The sequence below is a fragment of the Erpetoichthys calabaricus genome, chromosome 2, assembly GCF_900747795.2.
Source record: "Erpetoichthys calabaricus chromosome 2, fErpCal1.3, whole genome shotgun sequence".
Lineage (NCBI taxonomy): Eukaryota > Metazoa > Chordata > Cladistia > Polypteriformes > Polypteridae > Erpetoichthys > Erpetoichthys calabaricus.
The window spans coordinates 273,653,878-273,675,388 of record NC_041395.2 but is presented as its reverse complement, the minus strand read 5'-3'; the positions used below and the strand labels follow the sequence as shown (position 1 = coordinate 273,675,388).

Sequence of the window (21,511 nt, the reverse complement as noted above, 5' to 3'; positions counted from 1 at the left end):
TAATATATTATTATATTATTATTGTATATTATGGCATGTTTTCGTAACAAGAAAAAAGTCACTGTGCCACATTTTAACAGTATTTTATTAAACTGGCACCTAAGCTTACATTTGTCTCATCTTTTCAATGTGCCGTGTCATTAGCAATCACGTCCACTGTGTCCACACTATGCAGGCACTAAGTAATGATTTCATTTAAATAACAGTTTAAAAACTAAAACTTGGGGTTGGAAACCTGCTAACCTGCAAAGGATGAATGTCCTTTCAATATGCTGCTGCATTTCACTCTTGTTTCTAAGTTTTTGTAAATCATCACAGCTACAATTTGAAAGTGCTTTGTGCCAGATAAATCTTAGGTAGTCATGCAATACACCTCAGCTATTTCAGATTTGATGTCCTAGCTGGGTACAAATCAGCAGCAAACTCACAAGTTAGCATTACCCATGAAAAATGAAAGTGTGTCAGTGAGCTACAATATAGAACAGAATGGCTGTGGATGCACCTCAAAGTAGTGCTGGCACCGTATATTATACATTCATTTATAAGGGTCATATTTAAATTCCTTATTAAATTCTTTTTTTATTCAGAGAAAATATTTTATACTTGAAACTCTCTTTTCGTTTGTTTATTATTATATGTTAACTTATTAATTTCATTTAATTGATTTTTTATTATTAATGTTTATAAAAACAACTGGTAAAGTTCACTTTTCTGTGTTTTAGTGACAATCATCATAATCACTAAGCAATTAATTAAAAACATGCTTGAATTAATCCATCAAAAATGTAATTATAAAACACCAAAATATAATGGAAAAAAGAGACATTTTTCTAAGAGGACCCAAAAGCCCTTCCCCAAGGAGTGGCCCCGCTGTTACACCAGATTTTTGTGGAAAACACCACATGACTTTCATTCTTTTGTAGTTTAAAGTGGTAAAGAGGTTTTAAAGAACGTTCAGTACGTTTTGGCATTTAGGAAACTACTGTGAGACTATGATTCTAGAGGATGATGTAATTATGTTAATAAAAATACTGGAAATTTATTATCAGACATTACACATCTCTTTATACTTTATACATAACAAATATATTCTTTGGTTTGGAAAATGTTGCAGGTCTCATATTTTATTTTTTTTTCCCTGTATGTTAGTGTCTTTTGCTGCTGGGAGATACTCTAGCATCTGAGGGGTGTGTATTGAAATAAGAGGGTTAAGAAAATATATAAATGGATAAAGATAAGTTTTGTGATCATATGTTTTTGCAAATAAACAACACAAATAAACAACAAAATAAAAAGCTAACGTAAAATCACTAAAGCTTACAAAATATATTCATAAAAACAGCAATGGACTTTACACATCTAATAAGAAACAAAGCTAGAAAGGTGGTTCATGCACATCTTACAAAACACAGCACCCCAAGTCACTGCGAGGTTGCCTCCACTCCTTTCGTGCCCTAACAGTATGCATAATGCATTTGTGAAGAAAATGATCCCATATACACTCACCTGTGCAATGTGCTTTAGTGTTAGCGGATACCGTCACTGTTCTTTTCCCATCTCACACGGCTGCACCTTCGCTTACCATGAGAAGGACCTGAAATCCAATTACATGCTGGAAGCAGCTCCCGCCTTCAGTTCTTTTGTCATATATGACTTTCTTTTTCATGTTGAGTATATGACTTACAGTATGATTGCGATGAAAATGATCAGTCAATGTGTGCAATGTGCTTCACTGTCAGTAATGCCAAGTGCCTGTATCACTGTTCTTTTCCTGTCAGCCATGGCACATGCCCGCTCCGACAATTGCTGTGAGAAGGACTTCAAATACAACTACTTGGCCAAGGTAGGTACAGTACATTTATTTTTGTTACCTGCTTTTACTACTTCGGGGTCAATGGAAGCAACTAATCTTAATAACAGTAACAATATCTACTGATATCAAAATGCTTAAGCTTCAAAGTTCATTACACAAGTTGCATTTCTGTATTGCACATCATACAGTTTAATTAATCTACAAAAACTTGCTGAATTTGTATAATTGTCATCACCATACCATCTTCAGCATTTCTACTGTCTTATCTTGATGAGGGTTACAGTTTCAACATGCTAAGACTGGCTACCAGAAACACATCCTGGGGTATTCTGAGGTGCCCCCACATCAGCAGAGAGATCCAGTTCCCATATATTGTAAATTCAGGCTCCTTCCCCATCAGAGAAGTTACTGCTCTTATTGTTAGTTTTACTTTAAATATTTTTTAAAAGAACTACTTTTCTCTTAAATTTACTTTTATTTCAAGTTAATAATTACTTGATGTTGGATGCCTTATTTTTGTAAATGCTCACTGTCACATAAATTGTTATAGAAGTATCCACTTTAAAAACTACACTAAACCAGTTTGACTGAACATGGCTGTCAGTCAACGCCTAACAAATTCTCAAAGCATTATCATTTCCTACTTTTTTCACCTCAGTTCTTCTTCTTCTTCTTTCAGCTGCTCCTGTTAGGGGTCTCCACAGCGGATCATCTTGTTCCATATTTTCACCTCTAACATTTTTCTTAAGAAAAGGCCAAATCATGTTGGTAAAGCATGTAATGCAGGTAATGCATCTGCATCCACTAAACAGTATCATCTCCAGACAGAGGAGCAGCTTCAGCGACAGACTGCTGTCAATGTCCTGCTCCACTGACAGACTGAGGAGATTGTTCCTCCCCACACTATGCGACTCTTCAGTTCCACCCGGGTTTTAAACGTTAACATTATTCAAAGTTATTGTCTGTTTTTACCTGCATTTTTATTACTCTTTAATATAATATTGTTTTTTCTATCAGTATACTGCTGTTAGAGTATGTGAATTTCCCCTTGGGATTAATAAAGTATCTATCTATCTAATGAAAAATATTATTTAATTCTATAGCTTGTAAGTGTTCTTATTTCACCACAACAGACTTTCGTTTTTCCGACAGCACCATCAAAATGTATTGTGGACCAAGTCCAATATTTCTGCAACCTGCACATTTTTACTTTTCATATATTTTTTTGAAACATACATTGTACAATAGACACACAGATGTAAATGGGATCACGTTAGCAGACTACTCTTATTTTATTAAGCTGTGGCTAAAGTCTAGGTAATGCATAATATCCACTTATTATTTGTTTGAATGTTTACATGAGCATCTTTTGTGATAGGTTTTAACCCGGTGGCTTCTGTATGGTCAGCTTTGTGACTTACCGTGGCCATCACATGGAATCATATACAGCCTAGCTATTGGGTCACATGGAAACCATGATTTCATAAGTGGCATTTCACAGCATCTCACCAAACCTGGTGGGCATTGCAGCATGCATCAAATTCTCTTCCATGGTATTAATGATTCATACTACTGTTGCTTAAAGAGAAAACTGAGATGTGGATGTGATGGGAGATTAATGCATCACTCACATATAGTGTGCCATAAAGTGGCGGATTTATTTTCACTACACTAAAATGCTGGTTAATTTGTAAGTTCTTTGATGCAGAGGGCCTGACCATTTTTTGTTTATCAAAATGTGTATCTAATTAAGTCAATAATATATTCTTTTGTTTAATTTTACTTCATCATTGCCACTCCTGCATTTTAAATAAACTTGCAGTGTTTTTTCTCAAAAATATCAGAGCACATCTAGATAACTTGGGCAGCTGTTTTAATGTATTTATTACACACGATTACCAATGTTTTAACAAAACAACTGCATCCATATATAAGACAGAAAGCAAAACCTAAATAAGCAATAGTATGTGAAATAGTTTTAATTCACCAGAATTCATACGTAAAAGATTAAGAATCTTGATCTTGAATAAATGCTATTTCTTAAAAATATTAAAATACAGGTAAAGTTAGAATTAAATTTTAAGGTGTTCTACTGTAACTTAAGAGAAAAGGTAAAAGAGGCCTCTAGTCATAAATGCTTTATTCAAATTGAGCAGCACTCTATTATTTTGTCAGCACTCTATTATTTTGTCTCTCAGTATCCTCCCTTCTGGCAGCCTCATAGACTCTGTGAAGTTTTGGCATGTCAGGGCTATCCCTCTTTTTGGATAAAAGTTCAATCACTAGGCTAGATACTCAATCTATGCAATCCTTCACAGTTTGTCTAAAGATACTGAATTATATAAAGTCATAATAGATAAATTAGAAAAATAGTTTTTCAAACTACAAGATTCCAGTACTTTTTGCACATATACCCTCTTATATAATAAATGTAATTTTGAAAATAAATGCTATTTTCAAAATATATGTATTAAATGAAAATATGGGATTTGTTTTTCTATTAAAAGCTTACATATTTGCAAATCATCTTCGACAGCATAACATAATATAATAAACAATCTAATCTTCACTCAATTTAGGATCACAAGTTCCAGAGTCTATGCCACAAGAATCAAGCACAAGGCAGGAAACTGCCCTGTACAGTACAATGGTACATCACTGGACCCATTTTATGCAAGTCGAAATTGGCAGTTATCCTAATACTTTGAAATGGAAGAGAAAAAACATGAAGCAATTATAAATAAGCCAGGTGGACATGGGCAGACAGTGTAAAACTGGCACAGACAATAATCAGAATTCAAACTAAAGATACTGGATTCATAAGGAAGTAGCATCAACTATGGTGCCATGCAGGTGTGTCAAAATTATTTGTGATGGTGTAGCTCACTGGCTAGCACTAGTGTCTAGGTTTGAAATAGTACTAAATCAATGTCAGTATAAAACATCTTCTTAAATCATTATTATATATGCAGAACAATATATTTTGCCATTGCTAAATGGCAGAAATTATGCAAAATTTAGCTTTCTGTGAAGAGGTTTAGTAAAGATTTTAGGTAATTTTGGATATGGTGTGTGTGCAGTTTATGTTGCTACAAATCTAAGAGAACGTGTTTGCTGAAAATGGCCTAATTTTAGGATAGCTTCCAGGTTTCAAATAACATTGATTTGACGAACACAACATCATGAAGCAGTAGAATGCGCTGAAACAGCAAGAGGTATGCCTCAGCCAACCTTCAATATTCATTATGAGGATTTAAGTGTGGCTTCTCAAGATATTGAAGAGCAAATACATTTTTCTATGCCAAATGTTGTTTTCAGAAGGATACTTACATACTACACCCGTCAGCTAGCTGATATTTTTTAATTTGCATGAAAGCATGTCAAACAAAGTTAGGAAAGCCAGTGCAATACTTGTTTCAAAGACCAAATCTATTGTGAGAAGAAGAGACAAGAGACATGGCAAGGTTTGGGGCAGCCACCCGTATAATTCAGTATCCTGGCTGCAAAAGTCAATGATTCGTTGTTGAGTCAAGTTTACAAGACAGAGTCCAAAACAGAACTGACTTCCAGGGAAAAGGTGTTAGGCTTTATAGGAAGTTTGGGGGAAGTGATGTCGTCCTCGGGGCCGGGACTGGAAGTGATGTCGTCCTCGGGGCCGGGACTGGAAGTGATGTCGTCCTCGGGTCCGGGACCGGAAGTGATGTCGTCCTCGGGGCCGGGACCGGAAGTGATGTCGTCCTCGGGGCCGGCACTGGAAGTGATGTCGTCCTCGGGCCCGGGACCGGAAGTGACGTCGTCCTTGGGGTCGGGACCGGAAGTGATGTGTCCCGAGTTGAGGAAGTGGCTCCTGGTGGGATTTCCCGGGAAAGACCTGCAGGGAACTCAGAAAGAGCATCAGTGCACCCAGCACCTCCTTGGGAAGACGTATTATCATTCATCTCTAAGCCCTTCAGCTGCACCCTATGCACACGTTTGTGACACTATCTATAACTGTCAGCTTGAAATCTACAAACACCATTTCCAAAAAAGTTGAGCCACTTTCTAAAAATGCAATAAACACGAAAATCTGTAATTTGGTTATTCACTTGAACCTTTAATTAACAGGCAAAAGGACAAAGAAAAGATTTTCAGTGTTTTCACCAACAAACTTAATTTTACTTGTTAAACAAACAAATTTAGAAATTGATGACTGCAACACACCACAAAAAAGTTGAGACAGAGGCAAGTTTACCATTGGGTCACATGCCCTTTTCTTTTAATTACACTTCTTAATCATTTGGGAACTGAAGAAACTAATTGTCGCAGTTTTTCAAGCAGAGGTTTTGCCCATTCCTGCTAAATACAAGACTTGAGCTACTTAACAGTCTGTGGTCCTCGCTGATTGATTCTCCCCTTCATGATGTGCCACACATTTTCAATAGGCGACAGATCTTGACTGTCAAGCACACGGACTCTATGTCTACGAAGCCACGTTTTTGTAATTTGTGCAGAATGACGCCAGGCATTGTCCTGCTGAAATATACATGGAGATCCTGGGAAAAGACATTGTCTTGACAGGAGTATATGTCTCTCTAAATTTCCAGTGTAAGTTTCTGCATCAGTGGTGTCTTCACATATATACACATCCTTACTAGATTTGAGTGTAGCCATTGACTCCTTTGACTACTCTCTTCTCTTACACAGGCTCGAGTATTATGTTCCGCCCTCAGACACTATCCTTACATGGTTTAGTTCATATAGCAGTTATCAGATCAGTTTTAGTATATTGTGCTCCCTGTGATGGACTGATGCCCTGTCCAGGGTTTGTTCCTGCCTTGCACCCCATGTTAGCTGAGATAGACTCCAGCAACCCACCACAACCTAGATATGGATGAAGTGGGTTAGATAATGACATGACATGACAACTGTACAACTTATTGTGCTCTGAAGGTAAATATGTTGTCCCACAGGGCTCAGTACTAAGACCATTATACTTTTGACTTTACATGCTGCACTTGTGAGATCATTTTAAAACATAATATTCGCTTTCATTCGTGTGCAGATAATAATAGGCTGTATCTTTCTTTCAGGTCAAATTACATTTTTTTCCATTTCATCCTACATTATCTGTGTCTGCGAGTTAAAATACAGTATCAGCAATTAATTACTTGACTTTGAATATAAAATAAATAGAAATGTTATTAATTGGTGGGAATGATACAGACACCAAAAAGGTAATACCTCTTTCTAACTCAGTAGGCCTAGACATTTATTCTGGAGAATCAATTCACATGTTTTTTGGACACCACTCTATTTTTAACTACACATATTACAACACTGTTCAACTTAAAATATAGGCAAATTAAGACTTTTATGAGTATGGCCATCACACAGAAGTTAATTTATGTATTTATTTCTAGTAAAATGCTGCAATGTGTCATTCACTGGCTGCTCAAATTGTTGTTTTTGTAGTTTCTGTTATTTAAATAAATATTGTAGCAAGAATCACTGCTAGAAGTAAGAAGTACAACCAACCACGTAAGTCCTATTCTTCAGTGTTCACACTGTCTTCAACTTAAATTTAGGGCTAATTTCAAAATCTTCCTTTCTCTATATAAGGGTTTCATATTAGGAATGTCACATATTTTTTAAGGTTCGGTGGAAACTGGGCGACAGTCAACTCAGTGAAAAGACGACTTGGCAAAAGACAACTCGGTGAAAAGACAACTCGGCGAAGAAACAACTTGGCGAAATACAACTCAGTGACATCCTTTACCAGTTAGGTAATAGTTAGGTTCAAAGAGATTTTTTAATTATATTAAATGATGATAAATGAAGAGGCAACGTGGGTCCCCCTTCCCATGGGCTCACCACCTATGGGAGGGGCCAAGGAGGTCGGGTGCAGTGTGAGTTGGGTGGTGGCCGAAGGCGGGGACCTTGGCGGTCCGATCCTCGGCTACAGAAGCTGGCTCTTGGAACATGGAATGTCACCTCTCTGAAGGGGAAGGAGCCTGAGCTAGTGTGCGAGGTTGAGAGGTTCCGGCTAGATACAGTAATCCCTCCTCCATCGTGGGGGTTGCGTTCCAGCGCCACCCGCGAAATAAGAAAATCCGTGAAGTAGAAACCATATGTTTATATGGTTATTTTTATATTGTCATGCTTGGGTCACAGATTTGCGCAGAAACACAGGAGGTTGTAGAGAGACAGGAACGTTATTCAAACACTGCAAACAAACATTTGTCTCTTTTTCAAAAGTTTAAACTGTTCTCCATGACAAGACAGAGATGACAGTTCTGTCTCACAATTAAAAGAATGCAAACATATCTTCCTCTTCAAAGGAGTGCGTGTCAGGAGCACTGGCTGTCAGAGAGATAGAGAGAAAAGCAAACAAAAATCAATAGGGCTTTTAAGTATGCGAAGCACCGCCAGTGCAAAGCTGTTGAAGGCGGCAGCTCACACCCCCTCCGTCAGGAGCAGACAAAGAGAGAGAGAGATAGAGAGAGACAGAGTTTGTTTGTCAATCAAAAATCAATACGTGCCCTTCGAGCTTTTAAGTATGCGAAGCACCGTGCAGCATGTCGTTTCAGGAAGCAGCTGCACAAAAGATAGCAACGTGAAGATAATCTTTCAGCATTTTTAGACAATCCCCCTACGTCAGGATCAAAAAAAAAGTCAGCGCAAGAGAGACAGAAAAGTAAGTTGGGTAGCTTCTCAGCCATCTGCCAATAGCGTCCCTTGTATGAAATCAACTGGGCAAACCAACTGAGGAAGCATGTACCAGAAATTAAAAGACCCATTGTCCGCAGAAACCCGCGAAGCGGCGAAAAATCCGCTATATTTAAATATGCTTACATATAAAATCCGCGATGGAGTGAAGCCGCGAAAGGCGAAGCGCGATATAGCGAGGGATTACTGTATAGTCGGGCTCACCTCGACGCACAGCTTGGACTCCGGAACCAATCTCCTTGAGAGGGGCTGGACTCTCTACCACTCTGGAGTTGCCCCCGGTGAGAGGCACCGAGCGGGTGTGGGTATACTTACTGCCCCCCGACTTGAAGCCTGTTCATTGGCGTTTACCCTGGTGGACAAGAGGGTAGCCTCCCTCCGCCTTCAGGTGGGGGGACGGGTCCTAACTGTTGTTTGCACGTATGCGCCGAACAGCAGTTTGGAATACCCACCCTTTTTGGAGTCCCTGGAGGGGGTGCTAGAGGGTAGGTACTTCTGGGGACTCCCTCATTCTGCTGGGAGACTTCAATGCTCACGTGGGCAATGACAGTGAGACCTGGAAGGGCGTGATTGGGAGGAATGGCCCCCCTGATCTGAACCTGAGTGGTGTTTCGTTATTGGACTTCTGTGCTTGTCACGGATTGTCCATAACGAACACCATGTTCAAACATAGAGGTGTTCATATGTGCACTTGGCACCAGGACACCCTAGGCCTCAGTTCGATGATCGACTTTGTGGTCGTGTCGTCGGACTTGCGGCCACATGTCTTGGACACTCGGGTGAAGAGAGGGGCGGAGCTGTCAACTGATCACCACCTGGTGGTGAGTTGGCTTCGATGGTGGGGGAGGATGCCGGTCAGGCCTGGTAGGCCCAAATGTGTTGTGAGGTTCTGCTGGGAACGTCTGGCAGTGCCCCCTGTCAGAAGTAGCTTCAACTCCCACCTCCGGCAGAACTTCGACCACGTCCCGAGGGAGGTGGGAGACATTGAGTCCGAATGGGCCATGTTCCGCGTCTCTATTGTTGAGGCGGCTGACCGGAGCTGTGGCCGTAAAGTGGTTGGTGCCTGTCGTGGCGGCAATCCTCGAACCCGTTGGTGGACACCGGCGGTGAGGGATGCCGTCAAGCTGAAGAAGGAGTCCTACAGGACCCTTTTATCCAGTGGTACTCTGGAGGCAGCTGATAGGTACCGGCAGGCCAAGCGGAATGCGGCTTTGGTGGTTGCTGAGGCAAAAACTCGGGCGTGGGAGGAGTTTGGGGAGGCCATGGAGAACAACTTTCAGATGGTTTCGAGGAGATTCTGGTCCACCATCCGGCGTCTCAGGAGGGGGAAGCAGTGCAGTGTCAACACTGTATATGGTGGGGATGGTGCACTGCTGACCTCGACTTGGGACGTTGTGGGTCGGTGGGGAGAGTACTTCGAAGACCTCCTCAATCCCACTAACATGCCTTCCAATGAGGAAGCAGAGCCTGGGGACTCGGAGGTGGGCTCCCCCATCTCTGGGACTGAGGTCACCGAGGTGGTCAAAAAACTCCTTGGTGGCAGGGCCCCGGGGGTGGATGAGATACGCCTGGAGTTCCTCAAGGCTCTGGATGTTGTAGGGCTGTCTTGGATGACACGTCTCTGCAACATTGCATGGACATCAGGGACAGTGCCTCTGGATTGGCAGACTGGGGTGGTGGTCCCCCTCTTTAAGAAAGGGGACCGGAGAGTGTGTTCCAACTACAGAGGGATCACACTCCTCAGCCTCCCTGGAAAAGTCTATTCGGGGTTCCTGGAGAGGAGAGTCCGTTGGATAGTCGAGCCTCGGATTCAGGAGGAACAGTGTGGTTTTCGTCCTGGTCACGGAACAGTGGACCAGCTCTACACCCTTAGCAGAGTCCTGGAGGGTGCATGTGAGTTTGCCCAACCAGTCTACATGTGTTTTGTGGACTTGGAAAAGGCATTTGACCGTGTCCCTCGGGGAATCCTGTGGAGGGTACTCCGAGAGTATGGGGTACCGGACCCCCTGATAAGGGCTGTTTGGTCCCTGTACGATCGGTGCCAGAGCTTGGTCCGCATTGCCGGCGCTAAGTCAAACCCGTTTCCAGTGAGAGTTGGACTCTGCCAGGGCTGCCCTTTGTCACCAATTCTGTTCATAACTTTTATGGACAGAATTTCTAGGTGCAGCCAGGGCGTTGAGGGGGTCCAGTTTGCTAGACTTAGGATTGGGTCACTGTTTTTTGCAGATGATGTTGTCCTGTTTGCTTCATCAGGCCATGATCTTCAGCTCTCTCTAGATCGGTTTGCATCCGAGTGTGAAGTGGCTGGGATGGGAATCAGCACCTCCAAATCCGAGACCATGGTCCTCAGCCAGAAAAGGGTGGCGTGCCCTCTCAGGGTTGGTAGCGAGATCCTGCCCCAAGTGGAGGAGTTCAAGTATCTCGGGATCTTGTTCACGAGTGAGGGAAGAATGGAGCGTGAGATCGACAGGTGGACTGGTGCGGCATGCGCAGTAATGCGGGCTCTGCATCGGTCTGTTGTGGTGAAAAAGGAGCTGAGCCGCAAGGCGAAGCTCTCAATTTACCAGTCGATCTATGTTCCTACCCTCACCTATGGTCATGAGCTATGGGTAGTGACTGAAAGAACGAGATTGCAAATACAAGTGGCTGAAATGAGTTTCCTCTGTAGGGTGTCTGGGCTTTCCCTTAAAGATAGGGTGAGAAGCTCAGTCATCCGGGAGGGCTTCAGAGTAGAGCTGCTGCTCCTCCGCATCGAGAGGAGTCAGATGAGGTGGCTTGGGCATCTGATCAGGATGCCTCCTGGACGCCTCCCTGGTGAGGTGTTCCGGGCACGTCTAACTGGGAGGATGCCCATGGGAAGACCCAGGACACGCTGGAGGGACTATGTCTCTCGGCTGGCCTGGGAACGCCTTGGGATTCTCCCGGAAGAGCTAGAAGAAGTGGCCGGGGAGAGGGAAGTCTGGGTATCTCTGCTCAAGCTGCTGCCCCCGCGACCCAACCTCGGATAAGCGGAAGAGAATGGATGGATGGATGGATGGATGGATGATAACGTGATTTAAAATGTTGAAAATAAATTTATATAATTGACGAACAAACTTTATTCTGCAGATGGAACAGCTCTATCTTACATTATCTTCTGCAACCAAAATTGCTAATCCTTTATATAAATTGTATTGATTGTAATCGTATGATAACGTTATTTAGAATACAAAAGGTGACCTGTGAGTATGGCTTAAGGAATATCTTTACTCCCAACGTATTGGGACTCTCATAAAGCACGAGATTCTGTGTATTTTCCGGCACCCTACGTTGTCATTTAAATTTCATTAAAAAATCTCTTTGAACCTAACTATTACCTAACTGGTAAAGGATGTTGCTGAGTTGTCTTTTTGCCGAGTTGTCTTTCGCCGAGTTGTCTTTTCGCCGAGTTGTCTTTTAACCGAGTTGTCTGTCTCCTGGTTGCCATTGAACGATTTTTTAGGTAGGATAAACATCAATGATATGCTGATTGGCATATGTATCCTCTAGTTCTCTTTAATGGCCCATTTGCTTATTGTCTTGTCCCCCAAAATCTACAGATAGCTTAAAACAGCCTAACTATACATAAAATAAATATTTATTGCCACATAGTGTCTTGTTTATACTTTCTGTTTAATTTTTTTATTTGTTTTTTTTTTTTAATGAAATATGCAAGTAGTTTATCTTAAACTGTTATTATAGACTCAAAATAATGTTTAAATGTGTATAAATCTATTTTTTAAATTGTAAATCACAAAAAGAAAAATGTAGTATTTTGAACAATATTAAGAATAAGGAAAAAAACAAGACTAGCTAATCAAGGCTTCATAAAATAAGCACACTAATTCAAAAGATCTACGATCTATGATCAGATAAGTAACCCGTTTTAAACATTATGCAATGTACAGCATCTCTAATGTTAATTTCATGTAAGCTGGTATTCCCAATATAGTGTGTTGTGTGTACATAATAGATAGATAGATAGATAGATAGATAGATAGATAGATAGATAGATAGATAGATAGATAGATAGATAGATAGATAGATAGATAGATGAGCAAGTTACCAGAACATAATGTAAATTAAATTATGAGCTGATTTTTTGGCCATTTAAAATATGTCAGACTTTTCTAAACAAAAACATAAAGAAACAGTACACAGTAAATAATTATGATGTGTCTGAAATCTGACAAAAATCCAGAAATCAAAAAGTCAAAGCAACTATACTAGTGTATCCGCTATTACTTCATTCAGTGTTCTGCACACATTTATCTAATGGATGTTAAATCATATTTAGCTGTGTAGCCTACATCTGTTTGTAATCTCCAGAGAAAAGTGTACCATTTGTTTATGTCTGTTAAAAGCCTCTTGTGTCTGTCTGGAAAATTAGTGGGGTTTTTTTATTTACTTTATTACACAATTTGAAGTACTTTTCACGCTGAAAAAACTGGATATTCATATTTTATTTAATTACCAACCAGTCAATAAACTTATTTCAAACAGAATAAACACAGTACCAATATTCGTTGTTAGATTTCTTATTTTTGTAATGCTCAATGTCACAGAAATTATTATAGAAATATCCACTTTAAAAACTACGTTTAATGCTGTGATTGATCAGTGTATACATGTGCATATATATCTACTCCATATATATAAAATCCTAAGCCTAAAAGTGCAAAGATTTTATGTGACGTTTTTAGTCACACTTTAAATCGGGCTTATTTTAAAACCTACATATATATGTTTGGTATCATTCTTTTCAGAATTTATCGAACTTTAATGTGATGTTGTTAGATTTTCAGATTCTTATTCCATTTTTAAATTATAAACTAAAATATCAAGAACTCACATCCCGCAAGACGAGACGTTGTGCCAACAGATTAAACCAGGCCTGGGGCCGGAAATAAAAGTCAAAGAGTAGATGACAAAGACAGCTGCTGTACTGGCTTTTACATGTTCAGCAGCAGCTGATTGAGCAAATAGGACGTAGAAAAAAACTGTATTTGTTTTCCATTGTATCACCGTTTAAGAGGGGGTTTCGGAGGAGCGAATGCATCTCCTTGGGGTGCATTCAGCCCCCCTCTTCACAACACGAGTGGCAGGCAAAGGGGTTTGGTGAGCAAAGCATGCAGGGGATAACCCCCTAGTATATATATATATATATATATATATATATTCATAGCATTCGTACTCTGAATCACAATCTGATTGTATTGGTGGTTACCTACCAGGTAACGCTTGTGGTTAGTCTGCAAGTCGGCAAACATCCGCCACGGTGCCCTCTCAGTTGCGAGAAGAGCATCATAGAATGTTGCATAGTTTACTGTCAAATAATGCAAAGAGTACGCGACACGTGTTTCGCCCTTAATTGGGCTCATCAGGTGTACACACTCACTGCACCCCTCTCAGGGATCGAACCCCGGACGTCAGCAGCGAAGCCTCTTTACGTTGCGCCACGGCATGTGGTTCTTTTATTTGACAGCCTGGAGATCGGGGTAATTACATTCATAGCATCGTGGCAGATGTTTGCCGACTTGCAGACCAACCACAAGCGTTACCTGGTAGGTAACCACCCATACAATCAGATTGTGATTCAGACCACAATTCCCTGCTACAAGCATGCTAGCAATGGAAGATCATAAGATGGATTGTAATCAAAAATACCAAAGCATTGTCACTTCCCAGGAGTTCAAAATAACCTAATGCCAAAACCACAGAAACAAACTCTAAAAGAAATTGCTAATGTTTGTTGCCAGAAATACACTAAATAACTCACCAATTATTTTTTTAAATATTCAGAAACTCAAATATAAGTATACACATGTTGCAAGCTTATAAACTGTCACACTGTGACATCATGCAATGAAACTTTTAGCAGTCCATCTCCGGCAACCATGGCAATGAAAACTTAACACAGCTGTGCCCATGGCAAAAACAAAGTAGCATGGTAGCAGAAGAAACACATAAAGAAAATAATTTAAACCACCTGACCCACAGCACAAACACATTTTTTTTAAATACATATAATACTTTTCTTCCACTATTGAAAGCAATTTTTTAAAGAAGATGAAAAAAGTACAAAATCGTCAAGTCGTAATAGTAGATCTTTCAGTGCATGGCCTTGTTAAAAACACTTATTTGTACAGCAGCATTAAGAACATAAGAAATGTTTAGTCAAGAATAGGCTATCTAGCCTAACATAATTGGTTAGTTACTATTGACCTAATGACTACAGTTGTTGATCTCATTGCCTGAGCATGTCATATTGCATGGGTAGATTTTACAGGTTATGTCAAATTAGATGACTACATAAAGGCATTCAGGAACAGTTTTTCATTAGCAAAATATGACAGCCAATAATGTCTGGCCGGATGGTACCATGTGAAGGATTTATAGGTACAGTGAGTTCAGCTGCAATCTCTGCATTTTATTTTTCTTTTTTCCAGTTCTTGTCAGGGCACATAAAACACGTATCATCAGACAAATGAGCCTCTCTTCTGTTTGTGAGGTCAAAAACGCCCGCATTCCTTATGCTTTGCCATGCGTTACATCCATTGTATTTTTGGGCGACTGCTCATTGGTTGTCTGCTGTTATGTACAAAGAGCTCACCCCCACAACTTAAAGCAAAATCAAGCCTGTCACAGACTAGTCAGACAGGAGTCGCTGAGGATGTTAGACTAGATGACTAACAGTCATTGGGAAATGACAAGGTTATGTAAATGAGGTCTATGACTGAAACCACTGAAAAAGTCTTTTGAGATCGCCAAAGTTGTAATATCTGCTACTACTCTACGTCATAGCTTATTCCAAGAATTCATAATCTGTCTGCATGAATAAATATTTTTAATAGTTCTGGAAAAAAACTTTTATTCAGATTACATCTCTGTTTATATTTTTACTGAAAAAATAATTTTAAAATATCATTAAACCTATTGTACATAATTATAAAGACACTTCTATAATGTCACCTCTTCATCTCCTTGTGTCACTGATAAAAGCTTTATAATTATTTTCTATACATGTTTATATGGTATCCACATACCCTGTATTACAATGAAGGAAAGAAAGACAACAGCTAGTAATCTGGTACATGTCACTATGGTATAACATGTTTTTATTCATGCAACAAATATAAATACAGTGACCCTATAAAGTATTTATGCCTCACCCAACCACAAGTGCCTTTTCACAGTTTAGCAGTACAGCAACTGAATGTACTCTACCTAAGATGTTTTTGTCATTGAACAGAACGATATATCTCTCTAATGTTAATAAAATGTCACATCTATCCATTATTCATTATCTAAATCTTCCTGCTCCAATGCACAGTTGTGGAGAGCCAGAGCCTAACCTGACAGCATCAAGCTTCTGGCAAGAATCAGCCTAATACAGAGCACCATCTCACTTAAACCTCATACATCAGTGAGATGTGAAAAGAAATCAGAGACTCGAACCTCAGATAGTCACAGAGAGTCCACACTCGCTTGAAGTAGGTATTTACAATGTTTTACTGTAGCTCTACAATGTTGCACAACTAGTTAGTACTGCTTCCTAACAAAAAGTACTCCACAAAGACAGAGTGAAAATTCAAATCTAGCACCAAAGACAGCACCGTTTTATGATGAAGTATTGACCCTATGAACTAATGATGCGTTCTATATTGGGGTTTGGAAAATTTGTAAAGGTGATTAAATGCATTCATCAAAATACAGTAACAAGAAATCTTGGAGTAAAATGTGGAAAAGTGTAAAATAAAGGTAAGATACTGAGCAGCTGATTTATTCTAGAGTGGCCCAGACAATGTTCACACACCCGCTCAATCAAGAATACGTGATGAGATGTTCACCAACAGTGCTTGTCTAACCCAAGAGTGCTTAAGCAATTTTAGAGAAAGTGTAATGTCCAGATGTAGAAAACTAGTAGAAATTTATACAAAATGATTTATAAAGTGTCTCTATTACAAAGTGAAGGAGAAAATTCTCATGAAATTAGTTGTTTTCTTTTTTATTTACGTATATAGATAGATCTATAGAGTTATGTTTATCTTTAACAACTTTTTTCATATTCATTAAAAGCTACAAAATCCAAATTAAAATCCATTACGATTCCATAATGTAACCCATAAAATGTGCAAAAGTATAAAATGGGTGCAGATTTAATATCACCACTGTACATAATGCAAAGAAGGATCTGATTTGTTACAGAAATAACCAAAAACAAACACAATAAAATCAATGACTTGTCCAATTATCTATTTATTTTAATGAAATGATGATATTTACTTACCAAGCCAGCTTCTGTTTAAATATACAGATACAAATACTGGGGGAACGGTAAAGAAATCTACTACTGAGTTCACCTCCAGCCAGAACCACAGTTTATCATTGGCTGCAATAAACTGTAAGAAAAAATAATATATTGTTTGAAATTACACAAACAGTTAAAATGTTTTACAAATTACAGAAATTGTTTTTAACAGATACATTTCATTTTTGAAGCATGTATTTATTTTCTTCATTTGGTAAATGACAGTAGTGAAAGAGTTATCGGTATCCAAATGATGAAAAGTAAAAATCATCCAAACTTCTCATAAGTTGTTGAGTTCTGTTCACCAGCCTGAGCATGAAATTATATTTAAATTTTATACAATGTTTTCTGTTCACACATTATTATATATGTACATAAACTATAATGTACAATAAAGTTACAGTAAATTAAATTAATCTCTCAATGGTATTAAAAGCTATTTAGCCCCTTTTTAAGTTTATGATATTCCCAGAAATACAATTCCATTATAATACAGTAACATGGCAACCAAGCATACTAAACACTCTTTTTAAAAAAAATTAAAAGTTATCATACTGTACTAAATTCTAAGCATGCTTAATCCTGAGCAGGCTGTAGGAGGCTGGAGCCTACCACAGCAAGCACAGGGCACAAGACAAGAACAATCTCCTGGATAGGGCACCAGTCCATCATAGGGGATGTAAAATTTATGCCCTCTTTAAATATAAAAAAATTGGAAGAAAGTTTACAAAAAAAGTTGAATTCATCTAAATACTTACTCGCAAACCAAAGTAGAGTAAGAAGAACACGTTGAAAGCCATGTCGATCTGTAATGTGAAATCTTTGTAGAAGTTCTGACAGGATTCTATGGGGCTAACAAGAACAATGAAAGTTATAATTATTCAATATGCTATTTGTAACTAGATAGATTAACAAACAATATAATCAAAGGTTTTACATTGTCTTCATTCCTGCAAAAAATAAAGTTAGAATGGCAAAAATGCAATTGGTTTTCAAGTCACCTCTCTGTTGAAAAAAAACATGCACAGTTTTCATACAGCAAAACAATATGCTTTTGATTTATTAGTTCCGATGTTTAACCCTTAAAGAACTAATTCCCTTCTCTACAGATTTTTATAATAAATGCAAAAAAGTGAAAACCAAAACCTTTCCAAAATTTTACAAGCAAATGTTGGTTCTTTAAAATGAGTATATTTGAAATGCAATAAAACTTGCTGCTGATAAAAAAAGACACAAAAAATTGATAATCAACAAAAATGCAGATTATTTAAATTATTATGTTTTCTATTTAATTATTATACTTGATATCTGATATTGAATAATAACTATTTCAATATCTACAGCAGATAGTTAGATATGATTAATAGGATTTTGCTTCAATGTGCAAAGGTGGATTGTTAATAGAAATGCAAAGCAGAAGCAGTACTTTAAGGGTTAATTGATACATGCAGGGTTTTGTCTTTATTAAGTGTTCAAGCAGCCATTGCAAATGCTAGCATCAAGTGCAATCTCACCTTTATAGCCCATATAATGTTTAAAGTATCAGAATTCATAAATTGTAATGACTTGGTAGATAACCAGGCTGCTGCTATGCTGCTAAGTGTTGTCCATTTAGTGTAAACAGGCAGACAGACAGACAGACAGACAGACAGACAGACAGACAGACAGACAGACAGATAGATAGATAGATAGATAGATAGATAGATAGATAGATAGATAGATAGATAGATAGATTTAAAAAAACCAGTGACCAGTACCTGGTTGTACTATCAGGTCATTACACATGCAAGAGGACTGGCCTTTAATGGGCTAAAACAGCATCTATTATAATGCACCTACATTCACTAATATGCAAAACTGACCCCAAACCTGCTTTGGCTCTCATCTCTGCTTTAGAAATCAAAAAATATTTTAAATTCAGCATTTACATGTAAATTTAGCAGAGTTACAGTATGCAGGGCATTTTTTAATAAGACACTGCACACTATGTTGCTGACCTTATTTTTAACAACCTAAGTATAGGCAGTTCTGAAAAAAAGACTTCATATATATATATATATATATATATATATATATATATATATATATATATATATATATATATATATAATATTCACATTTAGGGAAAAATCAGAGTTTTAAATGATAAACAACCCAAAACACAGTATATTGTTACGCAGGAGAGAGACAACAGTTAAGCATTTGACATTTAAAATCATTAGAGCATTTATAAATATTTTTGTTGTATTTAAAATACAGAATGTAAAGATAATTTTATTATTGCAATAATTCTTACATTTTTAAGGAACAGCAACATTTCATATGCAAAGATGAGATGCCCTTGATCAGTATTAAATATTAGTATATTAGGCAGTGGTTCTTGCAGCATAGGTGAATTATATGTATTCCATAGTCAACAAAAATATGCAGCATTTTAGATTTTTGTAATCTTTTAGTTGGACACAACTACTAGAAAAATCTTCTCTCTAAACAATATTAGAGATTTTAATTTTATAGGCTGGCTGCTGATTTTGAAAGGCTGAAATATTCTTGCTTTAACTTTACATAAGAATTGTGGTATCTAGTATATAGATTACAGGTGTATAGGTGTATTCTTGCCACTAAAAATCCAGAACTATAAAAAGCAGGCTAACAGGAATAAAAATATTGTTTTTGCTTTTGCACAGAAATAAGGCACAAGAGCAAACAGTTAAAAATACGAAATAGTAGATAGCAAAATATATCGCCTTGTGTGGGTTGGACATATAGGAGACAGGTACTTCTAACTGGTTAGGATGCTTCTAAATTTGCTGGCATAACATCACCATACTCTTAAATACTATGCCACTCACTGCCTAGCTAATGCTAGCTGGTCTATCTTGCAACACATTTTTAGGAACATCCTTTAAACAGTCAAGTGATGAATCACTCAAGTGGGTGCTTTGTGTGGACATAAGTCAACACACTATAAAGGGCCAGGCACAAAATAAGACCTTTTGACCTAATATCAAACCAGTTGTACCTCAGTGCATCTCCTTCGATTGTCCTTAATGTAACAGTAAAGAATGACCAAATGGGTTTCACCTAAGTCCAGTTCCATAACCCATGTCTGGAAATCTGTAGTAGGTTCCCCCATTTACATGCACATGACTGGCTATTCTAAACCACACTGACCTCTGACCTGATTCTCTTTCATAAACATGTCATCACACTCCTTCTGCATGTTATATAGCCATTACTGGTTCCTTTTCTTGCTCTGATAATCAGGTCATTTAATTTTATAAATCTGCAGTTGTAAGACTTCATCAAGCACGGATTTCAACACAGTGTTATGCTCTGTAATGAACCACATTATATTTAAAGTAAAATATAATTTTACAGTTTGTTCAGAGGTTGATATTTCTTTTACATTTGACTTTTCAATCAGCATTGTCAAAAACCACTGAGTGAATGCAGGCCAAGCAAGACCCCACCATATTTATTGGAGGATAAAATGCTAAGAGTCCCCCAAGGCATTAGAGGGTAATTGGGGATCCCTAATTCAATGTGTATGGACACCAATAGGATACCAAGGAGGATAACTACTAAAAAGCTCACCATTTAATTTCAACAGTGGCTATGAAGCTAAAGTACAAGAGCCTCTGGGAGCAAAAGAGGGAATGTTAGAATATAGTCCAGGTTTCTCTACCCTGAAGAACACCTGGAAGTGCTCATGTCAGGAGTTAAAAAACTGTTTCTGTTCAGTCAGCGATTGAGCTTTGAGTCTGTAGATGAGACAATGATCAGTATTAAAAAGGGTTCAACTGACCAGAGAAACAGAGCCCAGTGTTTGAAAAAGGAGTATTCTAGTGAAAGGTGAGATTGGCTTGCTTATTAGAGTACTTGTAGGTAAGTGAACTAGCTATGTCAAGTGGTAGTCAGGAGCATCAATGTTTCTGGGAAGGCCCTGCCTGGGCATTAGGTCTTTGTTCTTATAAAAAAAAAACGTATATTTTATACTGGCCTCCTTGGTTCTTATTTGGGTTTGTTGGATGGCTTCCCACTGTCCACAACATACTTAAATGAAAAGGAGTGAATAAATTTGTGTTTATTTTGCTTGCTTTATTTAAAATCACTAGTCAATAAGTGCCATGAAAAGTCAAAAAAGGCTTTTTGGAGAGAATATTTTAAGCATTAACTTACAGACACAGAATGATAAAACAATCTTTCCACTGGATGCCAGTTTAATTTCTAATAAAGTATACAAAAAGTACAGTGTCAAATTTTCAGAATCACACTTGAATTCTCTTAATTGAAATACATCTCCTATTTCACTATTGCAATAAATATTATCCAGTAAAATTAATTTGTATAGAAATGGAAACCAACACATTAACATGCATATTTTAAAGAAATAAAAGCATCATTAAAGTACCGTTTTACTTAGCTGACTCATGGAAATGAACCATTAATATAAAATGAATGAAAACATATTAGGAATGGATGGTTCTGTCAAACCAACATCTAAAAATATTTAACACAGAAACAAAGTAAGACACTCTATTTTGGAAGTTGAATTAACCAGTGGATTACCTTAGTGAAGTAACAGAGAATAAATGCTTCATCTGAATATGTACAAGTCTGCTGTCACATGTTCTGCTTTTTTGTGAATCTGAATAAAATTA

At 38.1% G+C, this 21,511-nt stretch overlaps 1 protein-coding gene across 15 annotated transcripts in view; it reads right to left on the bottom strand.

The window, feature by feature from the left end:
- kcnma1a (potassium large conductance calcium-activated channel, subfamily M, alpha member 1a) overlaps positions 1–21,511 on the bottom strand; it is a 733,327-nt gene that overhangs the window by 263,340 nt on the left and 448,476 nt on the right. For all 15 annotated transcript variants that reach the window (XM_051923733.1, XM_051923735.1, XM_051923728.1 and 12 more), the window contains exons 4-5: positions 17,606–17,699; positions 16,827–16,938 (exon numbers count right to left, since the gene is read on the bottom strand). In XM_051923733.1, the coding sequence (XP_051779693.1) occupies positions 16,827–16,938; positions 17,606–17,699 (206 nt within the window). The remainder of the gene's footprint in view (positions 1–16,826; positions 16,939–17,605; positions 17,700–21,511) is intronic.